Source organism: Muntiacus reevesi, chromosome 12, assembly GCF_963930625.1.
Source record: "Muntiacus reevesi chromosome 12, mMunRee1.1, whole genome shotgun sequence".
NCBI classification, from domain to species: Eukaryota; Metazoa; Chordata; class Mammalia; order Artiodactyla; family Cervidae; genus Muntiacus; species Muntiacus reevesi.
This window is the reverse complement of record NC_089260.1, coordinates 51,568,641-51,589,951: the sequence shown is the minus strand read 5'-3', so window position 1 is coordinate 51,589,951 and position 21,311 is coordinate 51,568,641. Positions and strand designations below refer to the sequence as shown.

Genomic DNA, 21,311 nt, shown 5'->3' with positions numbered 1-21,311 from the left:
TAAAAAGTAAATTAAAACATTGCATAACAGCATGAAGAACTTTGGGAGTAGAATAGGTATGACCAACTCGGACCCTCCCAGAGCCCTTGTCCTACTTTGGAAAACATTTAACTTGCTATGTAGAAGTCTGGTTTACAAAGCACACATATATTGAAAATGGTAATAGTGAGAGACAAGGAAGTTATCATTTCTATACCTAAGAAAATATAAATGAAAAGCACTGGTCTGCAGTTGAGGCTACATATAGTACAGTTCAAATAACATTAAAAACAAAAAAAACAGAAACTACACTTTCTGAGAAATTTAAAAGGGAAAATTGGTCCCATCACTTACATTCTCTAATGCAGGTGATAACTAAAACAGTAGCCTAAGGGTGCAGTTTTAGAGGCTAACACAAGTAGACTTAAAACTCATCTCCAGGAGCCTACCTTGAAGCACCTCTGACAAGTTATAACGGAAGTCCTTTGCTTTGGCTGCATGCATGTAAAAACACGAAATTGTTACTTGCGCTTAAATATTCTGAAATTAATAATGATGACAGCACAGAAAGTTAAAAACCAGTGAACTCTATGTTTCTACATATTTACACTGTTGAATTTTATGTCATGTGAATTTTACCTCAATTACAAAAAAAAAGACTTGACCAAGTGAAACAAAGAATCATGAAAGTAAAAAAAATCATGAAAAACTGCAGTGATGATGGGGAGAGAGAGGGGAAAAGGAGAAGGAAGGACGACAGCTATCAGAAGTAGCATGACAACTTCCTCCAAACACCGTACAGGGTACACCTACGTACTAACTCACACACACACTTGTGCTCCCACAGTTTCAATGAGGACACGGAAGGGTATGCTTTGAAATGCTTTCTTTAAGTCAGGGTCTTGCTGGTTGTGTTTATGATCCACTCATGGGTCCTTGAATAAATTCAGTGGCTCATGACCTATTTTAAAAGTTCATAATATAACAAAATGGAATAGAAATGATAGACAATTGCATGTCATGGGAGTATGTACTGTTTGACACAATTTTTCTGAGCAAACAATGTAAGTCTATTTTTACTTCAACAGATTATGTTCAAAGAAGTTGAAGCCATCACTCCAAGCTAACCCTGCTAATGTCCCCTTTTCTTCCTTCCCTACTGAGAACCACTGGAAGGCTACAGAAATTAACAGTACTAATAAGAAACAACATGAAGACCCTTACCTAACACTTCTTCATAATCAACAAGATCAAACCAGACCACAGCTACTGATGTCCAAACTCCGAGCAACGCGATGACCATAAACCATGTAAAAAATGAACTTCCAGAAAGTCCTCCTTTCCTCCCGTTCTTGGGTCCTCCCTGCTTTGTCTCTGTTAAAAAATAAAAGAGGGGAAATGTCATTAGATAAGAAGAAAAAGCTTTACTGAGCCTCTTTTCACTGAAATATTTCTCGAGGAATTTGATAGTGCTTACAATGCTAAATCACTTCAAAGTTAGTTGTCACTTAAATTCTTAAATCACGTTACACAAAGATTTTGAAAATGGAAAAGACTTATGGTTCGACACAAAACCACATACCTAAGATCCTAATGTTGAAGCAATGAAAGAAATAAACTGCTAATGACTATTTTTTAAGATAAAAATTGATATGTATGTTCCACGTTCTATATCCAAACGACCTAAATAGAACCTCCTTCAAAGTTCAGAGTATATCAATAGCTTAATAAGATCACAGAGGTAGCCAAAGCCTTTTCTTCTGCTCCATCTAGTTTCTGTAGAATCTGGAAAACTCTACCATAGAAAAAAGCTTTCCCCCAAATGCTCCATATTCTCAGGCAGAGAGACACAGAAGGAAGGAAACTACTTATAGCAAATAGAGGCCAGGGAAGAAGAGCAGCCGACCAGAGCAGTTCAGTGCCCCTTCTACATGGGATCCGCTGGGACCCACAGACACAGGGGAAGGTTTCCAAATCGGTCTCGATGCAGAAACACCTTTGTAGGGTCCTGTCCACGGGAACTGTCATACCTCACATTTGATACATTTAATACACTTTATGTTGTTGTTCAGTCCCTAAGTCACGTCCAACTCATTGCAACCCCATGAACTCTAGCCCACCAGGCTCCTCTGTCCATGGCATTTCCCTGGCAAGAATACTGGAGTGGGTTGTCATTTCCTTCGCCAATATTCACTTTAGAGGATTCTAACAACTTCAATCAAGTTTCCTAACTTCCAGGGTTGGAGGGCAGGGGATAAAGCAGGAGCTTGAGATGAACACACACACTACTATATATAAGATAGATAACCAATAAGGACCTACTGTATATGTATAGCACAGAGGACTCTACTCAATGTTCTGTGATACACTGTATGAGAAAAGAACCTAAAAAAGAAGGCATATATGTATATGTGTAATTGAATCACTCCACTGTATACTTGAAACTAACACAATATTGCAAATCAACTAGACTCCAATACAATTAAAACAATAAAAAAGTTTCCTAACTCACTGAACAAAATTAAACAGACATTAAAGACAGCCTAACCCAAAGGAGTTAAAGCAATAAAGTGCTGATGGAGGAAAGTGCCTGGAAAATATTTGAATATAGCCAAGAGTAGACACAAGAACTCGAAAAGAATGGCAGGAAGCCATTTATGATTGATACTCATTGGTGACCAGACCTTAACTAGAAAACTTATAGTCCTTATCTATTAAAATGTAATACATATTACAAAGTAATAATGACATTCAAATTAATTCTGCCTTTAAACCACTGTTTCAAACTGTTTAACAGTGCAAAAAATATATAACAAATTTTGGAAAGATTTTTATTCAAATTTTTTAAATTAAATGGATTTATTGTTTAAAAGGTAAATGTCAAAGAAAGGGTAAATGATACTTAGCTAGAACATGAAATGATTAGCATTATTTTATCCATCCCTTCATAATGTCAAATAAATGAGGTATTACTCCAGTAGCATCAATCTTTTTACTGTTACTATTTACTAATTCTATGAAGGAGCGAAACAGCAAATTATAGAAAGGTGTCTTTTCTGAACCATCTTAGCGGAACTTTTTAACTGACATCAAATAACACATTCTTGATACGTCACTTTGTAAACACGGTGTGCTCGGTCCCAAAGGGCAGATCAGTTTCTGTCCAACCAGACTGAAAAAACCATAGTAAGACAAACCCTTCAAGAGAGTTTACAACTCCCCAAGCAAACCTGAAATGAGTGCTCTGTTCCAAACATATTCTGGAAAAACATCCAATAGTTTGTCCCTCTTTTCTAAGATTAGATGAAGCTGGGGATAGGGACCATCAGAAATTTTATGTGGTTAAGGAAACGCAAAATAGAAGATGTACCCCAGCATCTGGTCAATTACATAACTGGAACTATAACTAAGTGAATTACAAATCAACCATTTATAAGCTTTGGTAAGCATTATTTTAGGGATTTCATATTTATACTCCAAACTGTATACACATGTAAAGTTTTAAAAAACCATAAAAGCAATTCATCAAACTGATCACTTTTTTGCATTACAGAATATCACCCCCCTGGAGCCAAGAACTGTTATAAAAGTGGGTCAGAAGTAATAGCTGATGTTGCTTCACTCTGTAGATTAAGCAATCCATGGAGAAGGGGAGAAGCGCCTTATAAAAGAACTAAAAATCAGAAACAGATCTCATATTCTCTATCAGGACGGTCAAGTGATACACTTTCACCATTTATTTAAAACAGTGTTCAAAGCAGAGAGACTCATATTCTCCACACTAATAATAGAATCCTTCCAGTGACTGCATAGGTAGCTGAGAGCTGGAAGCAGTTTCAACGTGTCTATTTTATGTTTCTTAAACACATTTTCGACATAATGAGCCAACACAACTTGCCTTCCATTAAAAAGACTATCTTAATTCACAAAGAAAAGCAAAAACAAACACATACAAAAATGCAAATCAATACACCATTAAAGAAAGGTTGAAGGTTAATGATTCAATTTGAAAAAACAAAATAAAATCCCAAAGTCCTTTCTTTGCATTTATTGTCTGCTTCACAAAAATTAGGTCCGTTTCCACATATGAGGCTCTGCTTGAGCCAACTAAGTATGTTCATTAATACAAGACAGGAATCATAAAGCCTTTAAATTTCCGAAAATTTTACATGAAATCTAAATGCACACAATTCTTTAAAATCACTGTAATTAAATTCTAAGACCAAGACAAACCACTTGTTCATTTATCTGAAGTTTGTAAAATGTTGTCTGATATTACAATACAATAAAAGATATTCTAGGTTAAGACTCTAAAACCTAACATTAATATTAAAGACAGATTGGCCCATGAAAAATTAAACTACTTGAAACACTGAGATCTCCAGGAGTTTGAAATGGAAAACATAGAAGATGCAGTCAAAGCACTTAGCCAAAAATATCTGAACAGCGCACAACTGAAAAATCAAGCTAAAAACTGCCATCTAGTTTCCAAACCACTTTTAACCCAAAGAACAAAAATATAACTTTACCGTCTGCCATTTTGATTTCTTCAATCCATGAATAATATATATGAAAGGAAAAAAAACCAAAGCCCTGTGAGTAGGTACCAGGCACGACACAGGCCCTTTGCTACTGGCGCTGTGGAGAGGCCAGCAGTTCCTTGGGCAAGGCCTCTAGAGCTGAAATTGGACCTGACTGCAAGCTCTGCTCACCAGTTATTTTTAGAGGCCTCTTCCTCAGGGCCAAATACCGCTAATCACTTGGGCTGAAATGCTCTGCTAAGAGTACAACAGCCTTTCTCCCGCTTCTGGGATCCCTTTCTGGGTTGATCCTATTCCCCAACTCTAAAACTTAAAAAAAAAAAGAAATATCAAGCATGCCTTAAAAAAAAAAAAAAAGAGGAACAGATGTGCTGCCAGTTTGGGTTCTCTGGAATCAGTCTTCAGTGCTTTTAGCCAAACACCAAATCATTCAAAACTGAAATAAGTCTTGCTATAAAATGTGGACCCACGCCCAGCAACAGCTTGAATTGACCCTTGGGAATCTAATCCAATGCCTATGTGAAAAGTGCATTGTTTAGTTTATTCTAATGAAACAGAGCCCTAAAAGGTAAGATATGAATCAATGCTCTAGAATTCTGAGTCACAGACAATACCTTCCCAAGACTAATTCCCTCAACAGCAAAAGTAAAGCGACAATAAAAAAGTGTTTCCTAGAGGAGGGAGAGAGAGCTGCGGAAGAAGACATGGTGGGCAGGGGGAGTGGACAGTGAAAGAAGGAACTCTTCAGCAGTAAGAGAATCATCTAGGAAACACTAGATAAATCGTCTCAGGAAACTGGAAACAGATTGCATAACTGTATTCTGATTTTTTTTCCATCTTCTCCCCACCCCCCTCTCCAAATATTCTCTTCTGGGAAATAAAACCAGCCCAATTTATTCACTGATTTAAGATGTGCTGTTGTTTTTCAGTTGCTAAGTCATGTCTGACTCTGTGACCCCATGAACTGCAGCACACCAGCCTTCTCTGTTCTCCACTGTCTCCTGGAATTTGCTCAAATCCATGTGCTAGTGGTAAAGAACCCACCTGCCAACACAGGAGATGTAAGAGACGCAGGTTCAATTCCTGGGTCAGGAAGATCCCCTGGAGGAGGACACAGCAATCCACTCCAGTACTCTTGCCTGGAGAATCCCATGGACAGAGGAGCCAGGCGGACTATGGTCCATGGGGTCTCAGAGTTGGACGTGACTGAAGCAACTTAGCAGGCAAGCACGCACAAGTCCATTGAGTCCGTGATGCTATCGAAGCACCTCATCCTCTGCCACCCCCTTGTTGTACTCTTTCCCAGTTTAGCAGCTCACAGACTTCATCAGAGCTCTGATCAATACACTAAATTAATTGAGCACACACAGTTTCCAGAGTGAGGCAGCAACCTTTCAAAGTTGTTTATGAGTCTTGAATTTTTTCAGTCAAACTGAATACTTCACACACAAATGAAACAGATCAATGTCCCAAAAAGGAGTCATCAACCTATGATGCCAATATTCAATGGCCCAGAGCCTGGACGGAGTGAACAGAGCCACAGGGACACCTAGGCAAAACTGACCAGGGTCTTAGGTGCCCTGACCAAGAGTGATTCCCCCCTTCAAGGGTCTGTCCCGCTGAAGTCAGTGCTGACTAAAATGTTGACATGATAAAGAATCATCTGTTGATAGGGGTTTAAGATAGGTCACCAACCATCATACAGATTTCCTAGACAAATATTTCAGAAGCTTCTTTTGTTGTTTTCAGAGAGGAAGTAAGAGTGACTGGAGGCCCTTCTTGCAAACACTGGAAACCAAGCCACCACACTTACATGTGCATAGCCCATTTCAGACTCGAGACCTCAATTCAATTCAAGTTTCAAAACCTTTGACTTGAGAGTAGTCATCAAACAACTGGGCCTCCATTTCCTTGCCTATAAAAAGTGTATTGGAGAATTTCTGTTTTGTAAGTTCACTAGTATCATCTTTCTTAGCTTCCACATATAAGGGATGTCATACGATATTTCTCCTTCTCTCTCTGATTTATTTCACTCGGTATGACACTCTGTAGGTCCATCTATGAAGATGCAAATGAATGACTTAATGAGGCTGGGAGAAGGGACAGTTAAGAGGCTTTGGAATGGACATGTACACACTGCTGTATTTAAAGTGGATAACCAACAAGGACCTATTGTATAGCACAGGGAACTCTGCTCAATGTCATGTGGCAGCCTGGATGGGAGCGGAGTTTGGGGGAGAGTGGATACATGCATATACATGGCTGAGTCCCTGAGTTGTTCATCTGAAACTACCACAACATTGTTAATCGGCGAGTCCACAATACAAAATAAAAAGTTTAAAGTTTAGGGGAAGAAAAGTGTCTTGGCACAAAGGAGGCCTGCAAATATTTGCTGAAGTCATGCATACGGCACACTGTGATTGGAGCCATCTGGACTCATGCACAAGTCTGCTCAGCCCCAATTTACAGCTCTTTTCATGGCCCTGGTCTGCCACCAAGCCTGCAGAGACTGTGAGGGGCTTCCCCTCTCCCTTTATGGACCTGGGTAAGGCCCTAATTCCAGGTCTGGGGTCAAACATTGAACCGAGACAAGAATCACAGCTACTAAGTGTGGGTACGCCTCACCCCTGAGGGTGAGCTCCAAATAATTCTCCTCTGCAAATCTTTATCACATATATTTACACACCCTAGAGTTAACCTTCTCCTTGTTTCTTGCAACAGTTCTACAGGTATTGCAATAAAATATCTTACCTCCTCAGTTTCACAATAATGGCAGACCTGTTATTCTAGATAGGGCCATTAGGATGAAATCTCTCTAAAATAGCATTGCTTAAGGAAAAAGAAACCCTGAATTCCAAGTAACTATCTCTTATAATTGCTGCTTGATTGCTAAGTTGTGTACGACTCTGCAAAGCCATAGACTGTAACACACCAGGCTCCCCAGTCCTTCACTATCTCCTGGAGTACACTCAAGTTCATGTCCGTTGAGTCAATCTGGTGCTATCCAACCATTTCATCCTCTGCTGCCCTTCTCCTTTTGTCTTCAATCTTTCCCAGCATCAGGGTCTTTTCCAATGAGTCGGCTCTTTGCATCAGGTGGCCAAGGTATTGGAGCTTCAGCATCAGTTCTTCCAGTGAATATTTGGAGTTGGTTTTCTTTAGGATTGATTGGTTTGACCTCTTACAATAATAATTCAATTTTATAAAATCGTTTAAATAAATAAAATTTGCATATAGCAAATCATGTCTTTATGACCTTAGCAAAGAAAAATGAAGTAATATTAACTATTCCTTGTAACAGCTGCTGGAACTAATAGCAAAATCCTAGGTTCAAGCAAAGACTAAACATCTACAGTGTGCTCTGAGATTATTACTATCAGCCTGACATCACTGGAGACCACAAGAGCCAAGACCTATGTCCATGGAGTCCAGTGCTCTTCCTGCCTCTAAAACTGACCAGGTGAAAACCCATCAGATTTCTCACAGGGCAAGAGCGATGACTTCCTTCAAGCCATCCTCCTGATGGCTTACCCAATCAGCTACCACTTACCTACAGCGGTGCTGCTCAAACCACAGAGTCACCTGGAGGACCTGGCAACACAGATTGCTGGGCCCACCTCCCAGTTTCCGGATCTGTAGGTCTGGAGTGGAGCCCCAGATTATGCATTTCTATTGATAATAAGGTGATCTGATGCTGGTCCAGGGACCACACAAAAACAGAATCACTGCATCCCTAATTCTCAGGGTCTGGAGCAAGAGACTGAATCTGCCTTGTTCATTAATGTACACTTGCCTTGCACCCATTTATTAAATAAGTAGGTAAATTCTCTCTCGAATCCTTGCTGTTACAAGAGTAATCAAACTTCTTCCTGCTAACACTTCAGAAATAAGGGAGCAAAGGGACCCAATAAATGTTCCAATAAATGCCAAGTCACTTCAAGCTTCCTCATCTCCAGGAATGTAATGATCCCAAAATTCATTCATAAGAAGAAAAGACCTATAAATTATTAAGAAAGAGAGAAATTAGGGGGAAAGTCCAGTAGTTACCAAACACTGGTGATGAACCCAAAATGGTCTAGGACCAAACCTCATGGTTCTATGTCAGACAAAGTCCTCACTGATCAATGCTGGCTGAATGACACCCAGTTTGAGCACAAGAAGACCTGAGCATGACGGACTTGTGTAGTCCATTCGTCAGCCCGCTAGCCAGACACCTGAAGCACCTGACACCTCCCCCGACTGACCCTGTGGAAAAGGCATGAGAGACTGGAGAAGTGACAAGGGGCTGCCATGGGTTTTAGAATTCAGTAAAACAAAGTGAAGAAAGCCGTTTCCATTCGCATTAGGATAAATGAGGGAAAGAGAAACAATTAGCAATGACTGCCTAAATCAGCTCCCAAACAATTTTTGGAAACTTTATTAAACTTTGGAACCCCAAGTTGGGAACCACTGCCCCAGCTTCTATGTCTGTCTGGATTACTGCTGATTCACTGCAGAGAGAACGACTGTATCAAAGCGCAGGCCCATCAACCCCACCTCATGACTCTGTGGTAGACCAGAACTCCACCAGTAAGAAGCTAAAAATACAACACAAATGGAAGCTAACCCCAAATGCTCAAGCCAGGTCTAATGAGCTAGTTCTTACAGTTTCATTAGTTCTTTCTACAGTGAATTTAATAAAGAGAGAAGACTTAGGAACAAAAACACCCCCAGCTTGTCATTCATACTATTAGTACAGTACTGAAATTCAGTCTCCTGCAGAATCTAGAGTGGTAAAAGGTATTTTTCAAAAAGTAAGTGGTGGTGTCCATTCAGAAACTCTGAGGTGATGAAAGTTGTTTCAAAACACAAGAAAAAGAAAAGTTTTTCCCACCCCCAAACTAAAAACAACAGAAAAGCATAACCCTACTTACTCATGTAGCTCTAAATCCGAGGCAATGAGACTAGGTCACAAAGCCATTATGTGTGACCACCACTGACTTACAGCTGTGTCCCTGAGGACTTTTTGACCTTAACCTATTTAGACAGCAAAAGACCTGCAGCCATCCTTCCCAAGAGCCCACATTTTCTAGGGTGAAAGAATTCAGCATTTACAATAAAGTACCCAAGAGATGCAAGACGGAAGTAAAGAAAAGCATTAGCAAAAATTATAAGGAAAGCTCAGGCTTCCCTGGTGGCTGAGGTCAAGAATCTGCTGGTGATGCAGGAGATCTGGGTTCGATCACCTGGGTCAGGAAGATCTCCTGGAGGAGGGAATGGAAACCCACTCCAGTATTCTTGCTTGGAGAATTCCATGGACAGAGGAGCCTGGCAGGCTACAGTCCATGAGGTTGCAAAGAGCTGGACATGACTGAGCGACTAACACCTTCACATATGGAAAACTCATGTGATAAATTACAAAACATATGCATTTTAAAAATTACAAGAAAAAAAGCTGTTGATGCAATTGTGTATCACAATAAATTCTGGGGACAAGCTTCAGCACTTTACTAAATAAGTTAATAATAATGAAGCTGATAAAACATAATAAATAAAAAGCAAGAATGCCTATAATTATAAATTGCATAGTAAAGAATTAACTTCACCCAAAGAAAGGTCTGGTTTTTGCCCTTATCTTGGAGGTCCCTGACATGTCCTGCCCAATAGGGGTGATTAGTTTGCTTGGAGGCTTTGGCCAATGGACAGTCTAACAGAGTGATTTGCAGACTGTATGACTATATATATCAGTTAAGGGCAGCCATGCTTTCAGTATGTGATGTTGTTGAGTCACTAACCCATGTCCGATACTTTTGCAATCCTACGAACTGTAGCCTGCCAGGCTCTTCTGCCCATGGGATTTTCCAGGCAAGAATACTGGAATGGGTTGCCATTTCCTTCTCCAGGGAATCTTCCCAAGCCAGGGATTGAACCCATGTCTCCTGCGTTGGCAGGTGGATTCTTTACCCCTGAGTACCAGGGAAGCCCAGTATGTGATGCAGCCCCAGTAAAAACCCTGGGTACCAAAGGCTTAGATGAGCTCCCCTCATTGGCAATACTCTACATACACTGCAAACTGATGTCCTTGAGGAAAATGGGAGCTTTGTGTTCAGAACCTTCCCGCTTTGCTCTAAGTCTCATCCTTTGGCTAGTTCTAATCTGCAGCTTTTCACTGCAATTCAACTTCAATGGTGAACAGAGCATGAAAGAGGAAAATTACCCAGTTCTGAGTTATTCCCACAAGCTATCAAGCCTGAGAGTGGCAGTGGGGACCTCCTAGGCTGGCCTCCTAGTGGCTAGCTGGTCTGAAGTGACAGCAGCCCTGGGGACTGGCCCACCCTCAGCCAGGCTGAGCGGGAGGGGCAGCTGCAGAGGAAAGGCAGCGATTACCAAGCAGGGTGCACTCCGCAACCCCCACGCACCACCCGTACTCCTCCCGCCTCCTGCAAGGTGTCCTAGCTTCCTTCGCCCGAAGAGGGCAGGAAGGGAGAACCCGGGTATATACCATCCTGCCAGCATCTCACTCTAAAGGGCTGACTGCCAAGCAAGGGATTCACAGGAGCAAGAGAGGATGGGGGGTTCTGCCAGGAATGGATGTCCCGGGGGGCTGGAAGGTCCCACCAGACCTTCCAAAAAACTCACAGGGGAAGTGTTTGGCTGCCTGTCACTGTATAGTCCATGGGGTTGCAAAGAGTCAAAACAGGACTGAGCGACTTTCACTTTCACCTATTGTCAACCGTGGACAGTTGATCATATCAACCAGCAGGAGGCTGACAGGGACCAGTGAGAAGATAGATGGCTTCCCTCTCTTCCCCTCTCTCCCTCTCCCATCCCCAGCACTCCCGACAACTAGAGCCTGGAAGAGACAAGAACACCGCCCCAAAGCTGACCATGTGGAGAGAACGCAGACATCACTTCTCCCACTGCAGGCCCTCCTGCCTTCCTGCCAACGGGAGAGGAGAAATCCTGCACTGAAAATGAGATCATCCTTAAAGCAGACAGGCTTCCAGAAACGCAGAGTGACTGGGGTGCTAAGGAATCCGCCCCAGAGATGGTCAAGAGCCTCTGCTACCCAGAGATTAGTCCAACTAACCACAGGGACTGGAGGAAAGTGAAGCTTCGTGATAACACCCGGCCAGACAAAGCCTATGAAAGACAGCAGCTAAAAACGTGGCTGCATGTGAGGCCGACACACAAAAAGCTGCCAGTATTTGACTATTTGGGGCCCACAAAAATGGCTACTTCATAGGATTCGAACAAACAATACATGAATATTCTAAAAATATTTTATTACAAAAATCTCCCCACACACAACAAAGTTGAAAGAATTTTACGTAGAATATTTGTATGCATATCACTCAGATGCAATGATTAACATTTTACTATCTTGCTTACGGCATGTCTATTCATTCCTCAACATTCATTCATGAATTCATTTTATATGTCTAATGCATTTCAAATTAAAACTGTAGACACTAGCACACTGCCCCAAGAATTTCAGCTTCTACATCATAAACCACATTCCGATATTTATCATTGCACTTAACATTTACATAAAATGAAATGCCCTAATTTAAAGCGTACACTGAGTTTTCACAAAAATATGCACTGTGTAACCCAGATCTCTTATCAAGACACAGAACACGGAGGCCCTTACCAGCCAAATTCCACAGCAACCCCAAGCCCAGGGACAGCCCCATTGTTTCGTTTTTTTTCCCCACTGTAGGTTAGTGCTGCCTGTTCTTGAAATGGCATAAAAATGGCATCACCTCGTATATGCTTGTTTGTGTAAGGCCTCTCTCCCTGAGCTTTACATTCTGAGGGGCCATGTATGTTATAGGCAGCATGACTTCCTATTGCTAGGAAGTATTCCGTTGGACAAATACACCTGAGTATAGCAGAGAATTTTCCTACTGGTAGAAGTCTGAACTGTTGGCAGGCCTTGAGGATTACAAATAAAGCTGCTGGGAATATTCTTGTGCAAGAACATTGCTTGCATATTAGAAATAAAAGCTTGCATTTCTCCTGGGCAATAAGCACCTAGGAGTGGAATTGCTGGGTCACAGGGCTCAGGCACACTCAGTATGGTAAGAGACTGCCAGATCTTTTACTCAAGTGGTTCCACCATTTTATACACCCACCAAGAATGTGTAAGAGCTCTTTTGTTCTAAGATGTTGTCAACATTTGCTGTGGTCAGGCTTTTTAATTTTAGCCACTCTGATGAGTATGCAGTGGTATCTGTTTTATCTGGTTAATTTGCATTCCCCCCGGGGCCAATGTTCCAGCACTTTTCTCATGTGCTTACTAGCCATTTATTTCTTTTCTGTGAACTGTTTACTCAAATCTTCTGAACATTTGCCTATTTTTTAAAATGTTTTCCTAAGTTGAACTGTAGGATGTCTTTGTATTGCCTGGACAACAGCCCTTTAACAGACAACATGTGTTACAAAATTTTCTCCCAGGCTGTGATTGTCCTATTCCTATTCCTTATTAAAGCATCTTTAATGGGTAAAAGTTTCCCATTCTGAGGATGTCTTAACTCATTAATATGTTAATAAAGTTCATGAATTAACTTTATATGTATTTTAAATATATCACCAAATCGGAAAATGTTACTTAAACCTTGACAGGGTTTCCATGCCTTCAGTTCTGAAATGTGACACTGATTTCAGTACTTTGACACAACCACTGTGTGTGTAACACAAACATTCACAGAAGCCACGTTACTGGCTCAAAACCTGTGCCCATGAGAAGGACAGTCCTGAAATCAAAGTCCAGGAATGTCAATTAAATGTCTGCTAGCCACAGACATCACAGAGGTAAAGCAAGAGCACTTTGATCATTTTAAGGAATATTTTCATTAGCTCCAATGAGTCACAGAAAGTTTCCAAGCTAGTTGTTTTTCCCTCAAATTTGACGGGATGGACTAAATCTAATTCCTCTGTCACCCAACAGCCCTGCCAAGACTGGAACCTCTTCTTTCAAAAACTAGTGTACTTGTGTTTTTATCTGCATGTTTTCCCCCAACTGCTCATGACTGCACATTTAAATTACCCATCTGCTGTGAAATCAGCTTCTCTTTACTGTGATTTTTCACTTTATCCACCTCCTAAGTGCTACAAAATATCACAAAAAGCAACATATTTTAGGGGAAAGGCATGTAGTTTACCCATGAGATTTTGTGGAATAAAATCTATCTTAATTTTAAAAATCTTTTAAATAAAAGAGACACTAACAACTCAAAGGTGGAGCGGGCTGTATGAAGGATATTATTGGAATAAACTAGGAAGGTTTGAATATAGACTTAAGTCAGTTAACAGTGCTGTAAGGAGTGTTAAACTTCCTGAGTGTGATAATTATATTGTGATTATGTAGGAACATATCCTTGTTTTTAGGGAAAACGTGCTGAAAAATTCAGAAACAAAGTATCATGATTTAATTAAACAGTTCAAAGGCAAAATGAATAAATAAAATGGTGTGTATGAATCTAGAGTGACCTATAGAAAACGCAAAGCCATCAAAACAACTACTGAACCTAAACAAACTTTTCTTATAACTGTCTTGAAGGTTTGAATTTTTTCACACTAAAAAGTTGGGAAAATCCAGATTTCCAGGCCCATTTCTAGTCCTAAAGAATCAGATATTCAGAATCAGATAAGGTATTCCAGATAAGGGTTAAGAGTGTGAAAAGTCTCCCCTCAGGTTAATTTATGATTGGGTTCTGGATAAGTAAAAAATTTTAAAAATGTAAAACATCAAGTTTTAAGGATGCTTCTGGAGACCCTCAGAGAAATCTGATGAGAAAGTGCATTTAGGTAATACTGCATCAGTGCTGCCTTTCTGATGGCTCAGATGGTAAAGAATCTGCCAATCTGCCTGTAATGTAGGAGACATATATTTGATCCCTGGGTCAGGAAGATCTCCTGGAGAAGAGAGTGGCTACCCACTCCAGTATTCTTGCCTGGAGAATCCCATGGACAGGGGAACCTGGAGGGCTACTGTCCATGGGGTCACTCGGCTGAGCCACTAACACTTTCACTTTCACCATGTCCTTAGGAGGGCTCAGGGTAGGAAGCAGTTAAGCCAATTAAACTGTCATGATGTTACCTACAAAGAGGTCCCAGAGACAGACAGACAGACAGACAGATGAGAAAGGAAGGAAGATCAATACACAAAGAGAGCAAACATGGCCAACTGCCAACAGTTGGTAAGTCCAGGTGAAGAGTATACAAGCCTTTCAATGGTCTGAACTTTTTGCTGTTAAATAGGTTTAAAAGTTTCAAAACAAAAGTTTAGATAAGTATAAAACTAAAAGCAAAATTGAATTGATTTAAAAATAAATGGAATGAATGAATGAATGAAAGAATAAGTGAAGTCAAGGATCAAGTCTTAAACCCAACAGTAATGGAAAGAACACCAATTCCGCATCTGGCCTCCGATTTAGGACAAACCAAAGGGAGAATGCTCCCCACTACACGTCTCCTCCACGCAGGTTCTGCCCACACATCTCCACCTGCTCACCATTTCCACTGGATGCCCTGGGTTTCACCTCTGATTAATCTGGGATTATAAGCCTAACTCCTCTGCCACCTCCTGGATGGGGCGGGGCGGGGGGGGGGGGTGGTGCTTCATCTGAGCCAGCATTCCCTGGGTTCTTGTCCCTACCCCACACTCACCCCAAGATCTCACCCAAAAGGCACTTCCTCCCACCAGTCATCTCCACCACTCCCCCCCTCAATAGGCACCCCCCAAATTCTGGATGCAACCCGACTTATGCAGAGTGGGACAGTCCCCTCCCTCACTCTGGTCCCCAATTACACTAACACGCAAGGGGATTCCTAATCAGACACATCAAGCAAGCAGCACCCTCTGAGACCACAAAAAATTAAAAAACCCAACCCAAACAAAACAAAACATTAGGCCTTCTCAAAAATATACCTAGTACATCAAGTCTGTCCCAGCTTATCCTCAACAATGAGCTGACTCTGCAGAAGTGTGCAACCCTGTCCACCCTCCCAGCCAGGCTGTCCCTATGATGTCCCTTTCCCTCCCAGGACTAACTGCCCTCACCTCCGGGCTCTTGAAATTGACATCGACCCATGAAATCGGTAATGTGCAAAGGAATGCAATGCAGTCGCCAGCTGTGATCCACACTCCATCACAGGAGCGATGCTTTGCCATCTGAGACACAGGTTGATGCTCAGAGATGGTGTTAAACGCTTGGTGCAGTCAGGAAAAATGATGAGATTGTATCCTGACCACTTGTCTAGAAAACTCATCAAAATGCACAATGAGACGTTGAACCTGGTATACCTGCAGTATCTCCTACTGTCCATGGCTTTCTTCTCTATTCACTGAAAAATGATTTTTAATTCTAGAATTTGCCTAGGATTGTCATGAGACATCATTTTAGAGCTGGCCTGAATCTACTTTTCTTTCCTTTAATAAAAACAGGGCATTGGTCCCTTGAGTGTCCTTGTCACCTCTTCTAATTTGCAGGATTCCCCAGAGTTTAACTGCCCAGAAAGTGTTAGCTGGGACTGCGGTTTTGAGAGTCCTGAAAAGCCTCAGCTGGTTCGTATTTTAGTCTTCCTTTCCCTACTCCCTGACCACACACACTTCATCCATCTAACAAGTATTTACTGCTCTGCGGCCCAAAGGACAGGGGCTGGTGTTAGATCTGATCTGACCGCTGTATCTGCTCCTTGCAGAGCACAGCCCCTGGACAGAGTAAACCCCACTGGACGATTCACACACACACACACACACACTGGACGATTCACACACACACACACACACACTGGACGATTCACACACACACACACACACACACCCCCAAGGTAAATATACGATTCACACACACACACACACACACACACACAGGACGATTCACACACACACACACACACACACACACACACACACCCCCAAGGTAAATATAAATGTTTTTGTACCATCTAGATGGTAAAAATTGAATTGATGCTTTCAAACTGTGGTGCTGTAGCAGACTCTTGAAGAGTCCCTTGGACAGCAGGGAGATCAAACCAGTCGATCCTAAAAGAAATCAACTCTGAATAGTCACTGAAAGGATTGAGGCTGAAGTTCCAATACTTTGGCCACCTGATGCGAAAGCCAACTCATTGGAAAAGACCCTGATTGAGGGCAGGTGGAAAAAGGGGTGCCAGAGGATGAGAAGGCAGGTTGGATGGCATCAGTGACTCAATGGACACGAGTCTGAGCAAGCTCTGGGAGAGTGAAGTACGGGGGAGCATGGTGTGTTGTATTCCATGGGACCACAGAGTCAGACATGACTAAGCAAGTGAACAACAACAGATGGTAAAACAAATCTAACACGCTCCCAGGCGGCACTAGGGGTAAAGAACCTGTCTGCCAATGCAGGAGACATGAGACACAGGTTCAGTTCTTGGGTTGGGAAGATTCCCTGGAGGAGGGCAAGCAACCCTCTCCAGTATTCTTGCCTGGAGAATCCCACGGACAGAGGAGTCTGGCAGGTTGCAGTCTACAACCTACAACCTACAACCTGCAACCTGCAACCTGGGCTGCAAAGAGCCAGGCATGACTTGAAGCAACTTAGCAGCAGTAGCAGCAGCATTCTGAAAACAAAACCAGACCACAGGCTGGTTCTGGGTGAGGGGCAGGTCCAGCCAGGACCCCATGGGCTTCATCCACGCAGCTGCCTCACCCCCATACTCCAAGTCTGTCCTTTTCCTCCCTATCCTGCCCCAGTTCAGAAACCAAAGTGGCAGTCAATGGCACCACCTGCTCAGGTGTCCCCTAACTCAACTCTCACTGATTCATTTTACCCTAACTTCCACACCCAACACCTCCCTCAGCTCCACCTTCACCAGACTGGCCCCCACCCACCCTGTGAGGTCCCCCGAAATAAAAGTCACAGGCACCCGGCTCACCACCCTGCACTCAGGCTCCACTGCATAAACTGTCGCAAACACTGATCTCTTGGCTGTGTTCCAGAAAAAGCCGACAAGTCTGCTGCCAATGGTTCCTAGGAATATGACGCAACATAATCTGACCAGTTGAAAAGGCTGAAGTCGCAAAGCTTTATGCCAGTTCCTGAGAAGCTAATGTTTGGGCAGAAAGCACAGGTATATTTAACAGGTGCTGTCCCGACAGGGCACAATCTCTTCCCAGCAGTGGCTAAATGTCTGTAATATCATCTTAAATAAAAGTCTTGCCCTAAATAGAAAATTTCTGCTCAACAAATAATTCAGATTGGCAGAACAAGGTGCTTTCAGGTCTCTGTAAGCTAATAAAGATTTTAAGACACAAAGTTATCAAAATCACAGGATGGTAAATTTTTAAAAGGCTTTCACCATTTTCTCCATGCACTTGAATATTCATTCCTTTGACTAATAACTCTTGAAATCCCTGCCGTATTGTGAACAAGAGAGGCCACTTTGCTTACAGTCCAGTGGAGGAGTAAAACAAAAATAAAATAAAAATTCATTTTGATGAGTATTAATATTAGGGTATTTAGGGTGGGTTAACTCCCAGGTGGCTCAGAGGTAAAGAATCTGTCTGCCAAAGCAGGAGATGCAGGTTCAAACCCAGGGTCAAGAAGATCCCCTAGAGAAAGAAATGGCTATCCACTCCAGTATTCTTGCCTGGGAAATTCTATGGACAGAGGAGACTGGTGGGCTCTAGTCCACTGGGAACACAGAGTCAGATATAATTTAGCGACTAAACAACAAAAACAAAATTAAGCTAAAAGAGTATATGGGACAACGTGGATGAAAACAATCACTTGGGAAGAACCACTCTCTTGAATTTTAAAGATACAGCACTTTGAAGTACAATCTGCTTTATAAATGTTATTAATAGCATTGGGCTTCCCTTGTGGCTCAGCTAGTAAAGAATCCGCCTACAATGTGGGAGACCTAGGTTCAATCCCTGGGTTGGGGAGATTCCCTGCCTGGAGAAGGAAAAGGCTATCTACTCCTGTATTCTGGCCTAGACAATTCCACAGACTGTATAGTCTATGGGGTCGCCGGGAGTCAGACACGACTGAGCGACTTTCACTCAGTTTTTCCATATTTTTTAATTAAGTTTGTCAAACTTTAGCCTTAAGTCAAGACGGAAATATCCATAACTCTTACATAAGAATTTTAAATGCAAAACCAAAAACTGAAGGGAACAAAAATTTAGCAGTATTTCAGTATGCACATAATTTTAGCCTATCAATGAGTCACATCTGAGGCTAAAGTGAGGGAAAATCAAAATGTTGCAGAACAAATAAATGCCTGCTTCTGCCGAAACTTTCCTCCTAATCAGAATGAACAAAATACAAATGCTTCCTACTGGCCTAAGTACTTGTATGTCAAAACTACCAGAAAGGACTTGCTCATTTTAAACAGTTCTCCACATCTTACAAATTTTTATTTCTTTAACTCCAACACTTATAAACATCAAGAGGATTTTGCAATCTGTCTTACGGCCCATAGCATAAACGTTAAAAAAAAAAATCTACACATGTAACACATAGTCCTGGAGCACCTTTTACATTCAAGACAGTGTGGAAGAGACAAAAAACAGAGCTTACACCATCAGCGCCCTTTTGATCTGTGAGAGAGAAGCAAGACTTCTCCCTGTAAATTTGTTCACACCAATATTTACTGAGTGCCTACTAGGCACAGACCATCATTTAAGCACCAGAGATATAAAGAAAATGGAACGAGGCGTTTACCTACATCAAATCCTAGGGGTAATTCTCCCAGCCCCAGAAAGTACTCTTGACCAGGGTGAGTGAGTTTCAAACCACCTCCCGTTTTTGTATGAACGAGGGCCTAAGAATGGTTTTGACTTTTTAAATCAGTTGAAAAGAAATCAAGAGAAAAATGTAATAACATAAAAAAAATGATAGCGACTGACTCACACTGTTGTACGGCAGAAACCAACACGACACTATAAAGTAGTTATCCTCCAGTTTAAAAAATCAGAAAAAAAAGAAAATGATGACTGTTTCCAGGGAGATCATGTGACCACCATGCTGACCTCTGATCAGGACAATCCTGTTAACCCATTCCCAGCCAGCGGTGGTGAGACAGGCAGTGTGGAGCCAAGGAGCCCTGTTCTATGCAAAAGAGAAAAAGCCCCCTTCTTCTGCTGAGTGTGAACAGGGAAGCAAGAAACCCCAAGGCTGCTGGCTGCCATCCTGAATTCCAGAGGAGCCAACGTCAGGATGACAGACACTGACAAGGAGAAGTCACGTACCCTGAGGATTCCTGAACCACTGATCCTATCACGTCTGGTGTGAGCGCATCAAATCTCTTTTAATGAAATCAATTCCTAACTGTTCACAGGGGTCTGCGTCTGGTGTCTGTTCCTAAAGTTCTTGCCTTTATTACCAAGCAAGAATGAAAGACAATAGATGATCACAGTACAAAATTAAACATCTGTTCTGTTCAAGGGGGTATCACCATCACCACATACAACAACTGTAGTCGTTAAGAAATGCTTACTATGCATCACTTTGCCTAAGTGTGAGTATTATCTCCATTTGAGAGATGAAGAAATATTTCAAGATGCTGAGAGAGGTTTGTCGACTCACTAAAAGGTCAAAAATGAGTGGCAGAGCTAGTCCTTGGGTCCAGGGCAGTCTAATACTGTGTTGTCACACTTCTCATCTGCCAGAGGAACCTGTGGATCAATGAGGATGCTAAAACGGTACCTGCAGAGGGCGCTATAGAGACTCACACTGGGGGTGTGGGAGAGGAGGGATGCTAAACCCACTGGGAAGATGAAGAAGGGGAAAGTAGAACTGATGGGGTAGCTGCATCTTGACAGACACACAGGAGCCACACAGGGAAAGAGTAAGTGCGGGCTGTCACAGAAGAAACAGCAAGCGCAAGTGCAGAGACCTCAGAGAGTGACTAGACGTGGGTGAATTAACATAACTATAAAGAGAGCAGTTTAAGATTGGCTAGAGAGAGTAAGAGGGGCAAGATCATGAGGCGCCTCCTAGATGGCGCTAAGGAGTCTAAACTACACCTTGAGGACTGGGGAAACTAGGCAAGGTTTTCAAATAAGCGACATGATCGGACCTGCACTTTATGAAGATGACAATGCCTGAAGGATGAAATAGGACCAGGTACGAGTCACCTAAGGGCTCCCCCACTTATACTCAGAAGTATATAACATGCCTTGATGCAAGAGATCACCTGCAATGCAGGAGACATGGGTTTGACCCCTGGGTCAGGAAGATCCCCTGGAGAAGGACATGGCAACCCACTCCAGTTTGCTTGCCTGGAAAATCCCATAAGCAGAGGAGCCTGGTGGGCTACAGTCCATGAAGTCACAAAGAGTCAGACACGACTGAGCAACTGAACAACAGCAGCAGCAAAGCACTTAGGCTAAACGTGATAAAAGAGGCACCTCACGTTGGGACAAAATTATAAAAACTCATTGTAAGACAAATACCTAGGAAGTTGCATCATGTTTATGTACAGAAATACTCATTATTATACATGTGTTCTTGTCCCAATTTGTGCAAACTCCAAGAGATAGCGAAAGACAGGGAAGCCTGGCATGCTGCAGTCCATGGGGTTGCAAAGAGTCAGACATAACTTAGTGGCTGAACACACACACATATTTGTCCCAAACTGTTCTACGAATTCAATACAATCCCAGTCAAAATCCTGACATATTCTTCATGAAACTTAACTTGATGTGCAGATTCTAAAAACACACAGGCAAAGCAAGGTCCCAAAACAGTGAGGACAATGATGAAAAAGACAGGATAGAAGGACCTGCCTAATTCCACATACCAGGAACAAAAC

The 21,311-nt window shown here is 42.1% G+C and overlaps 1 protein-coding gene across 6 annotated transcripts in view; it reads right to left on the bottom strand.

Annotated features, from left to right (window-relative positions):
- ASPH (aspartate beta-hydroxylase) overlaps positions 1-21,311 on the bottom strand; it is a 175,400-nt gene that overhangs the window by 144,558 nt on the left and 9,531 nt on the right. For 3 of the 6 annotated variants that reach the window (XM_065902647.1, XM_065902644.1, XM_065902643.1), the window contains exons 2-3: positions 1,204-1,353; positions 429-473 (exon numbers count right to left, since the gene is read on the bottom strand). In XM_065902647.1, coding sequence (XP_065758719.1) covers positions 429-473; positions 1,204-1,353 — 195 coding nt within the window. Of the gene's footprint in view, positions 1-428; positions 474-1,203; positions 1,354-4,508; positions 4,636-21,311 lie in introns of those variants that run through there. The other 3 variants (XM_065902648.1, XM_065902645.1, XM_065902646.1) reach the window with 2 other exon arrangements.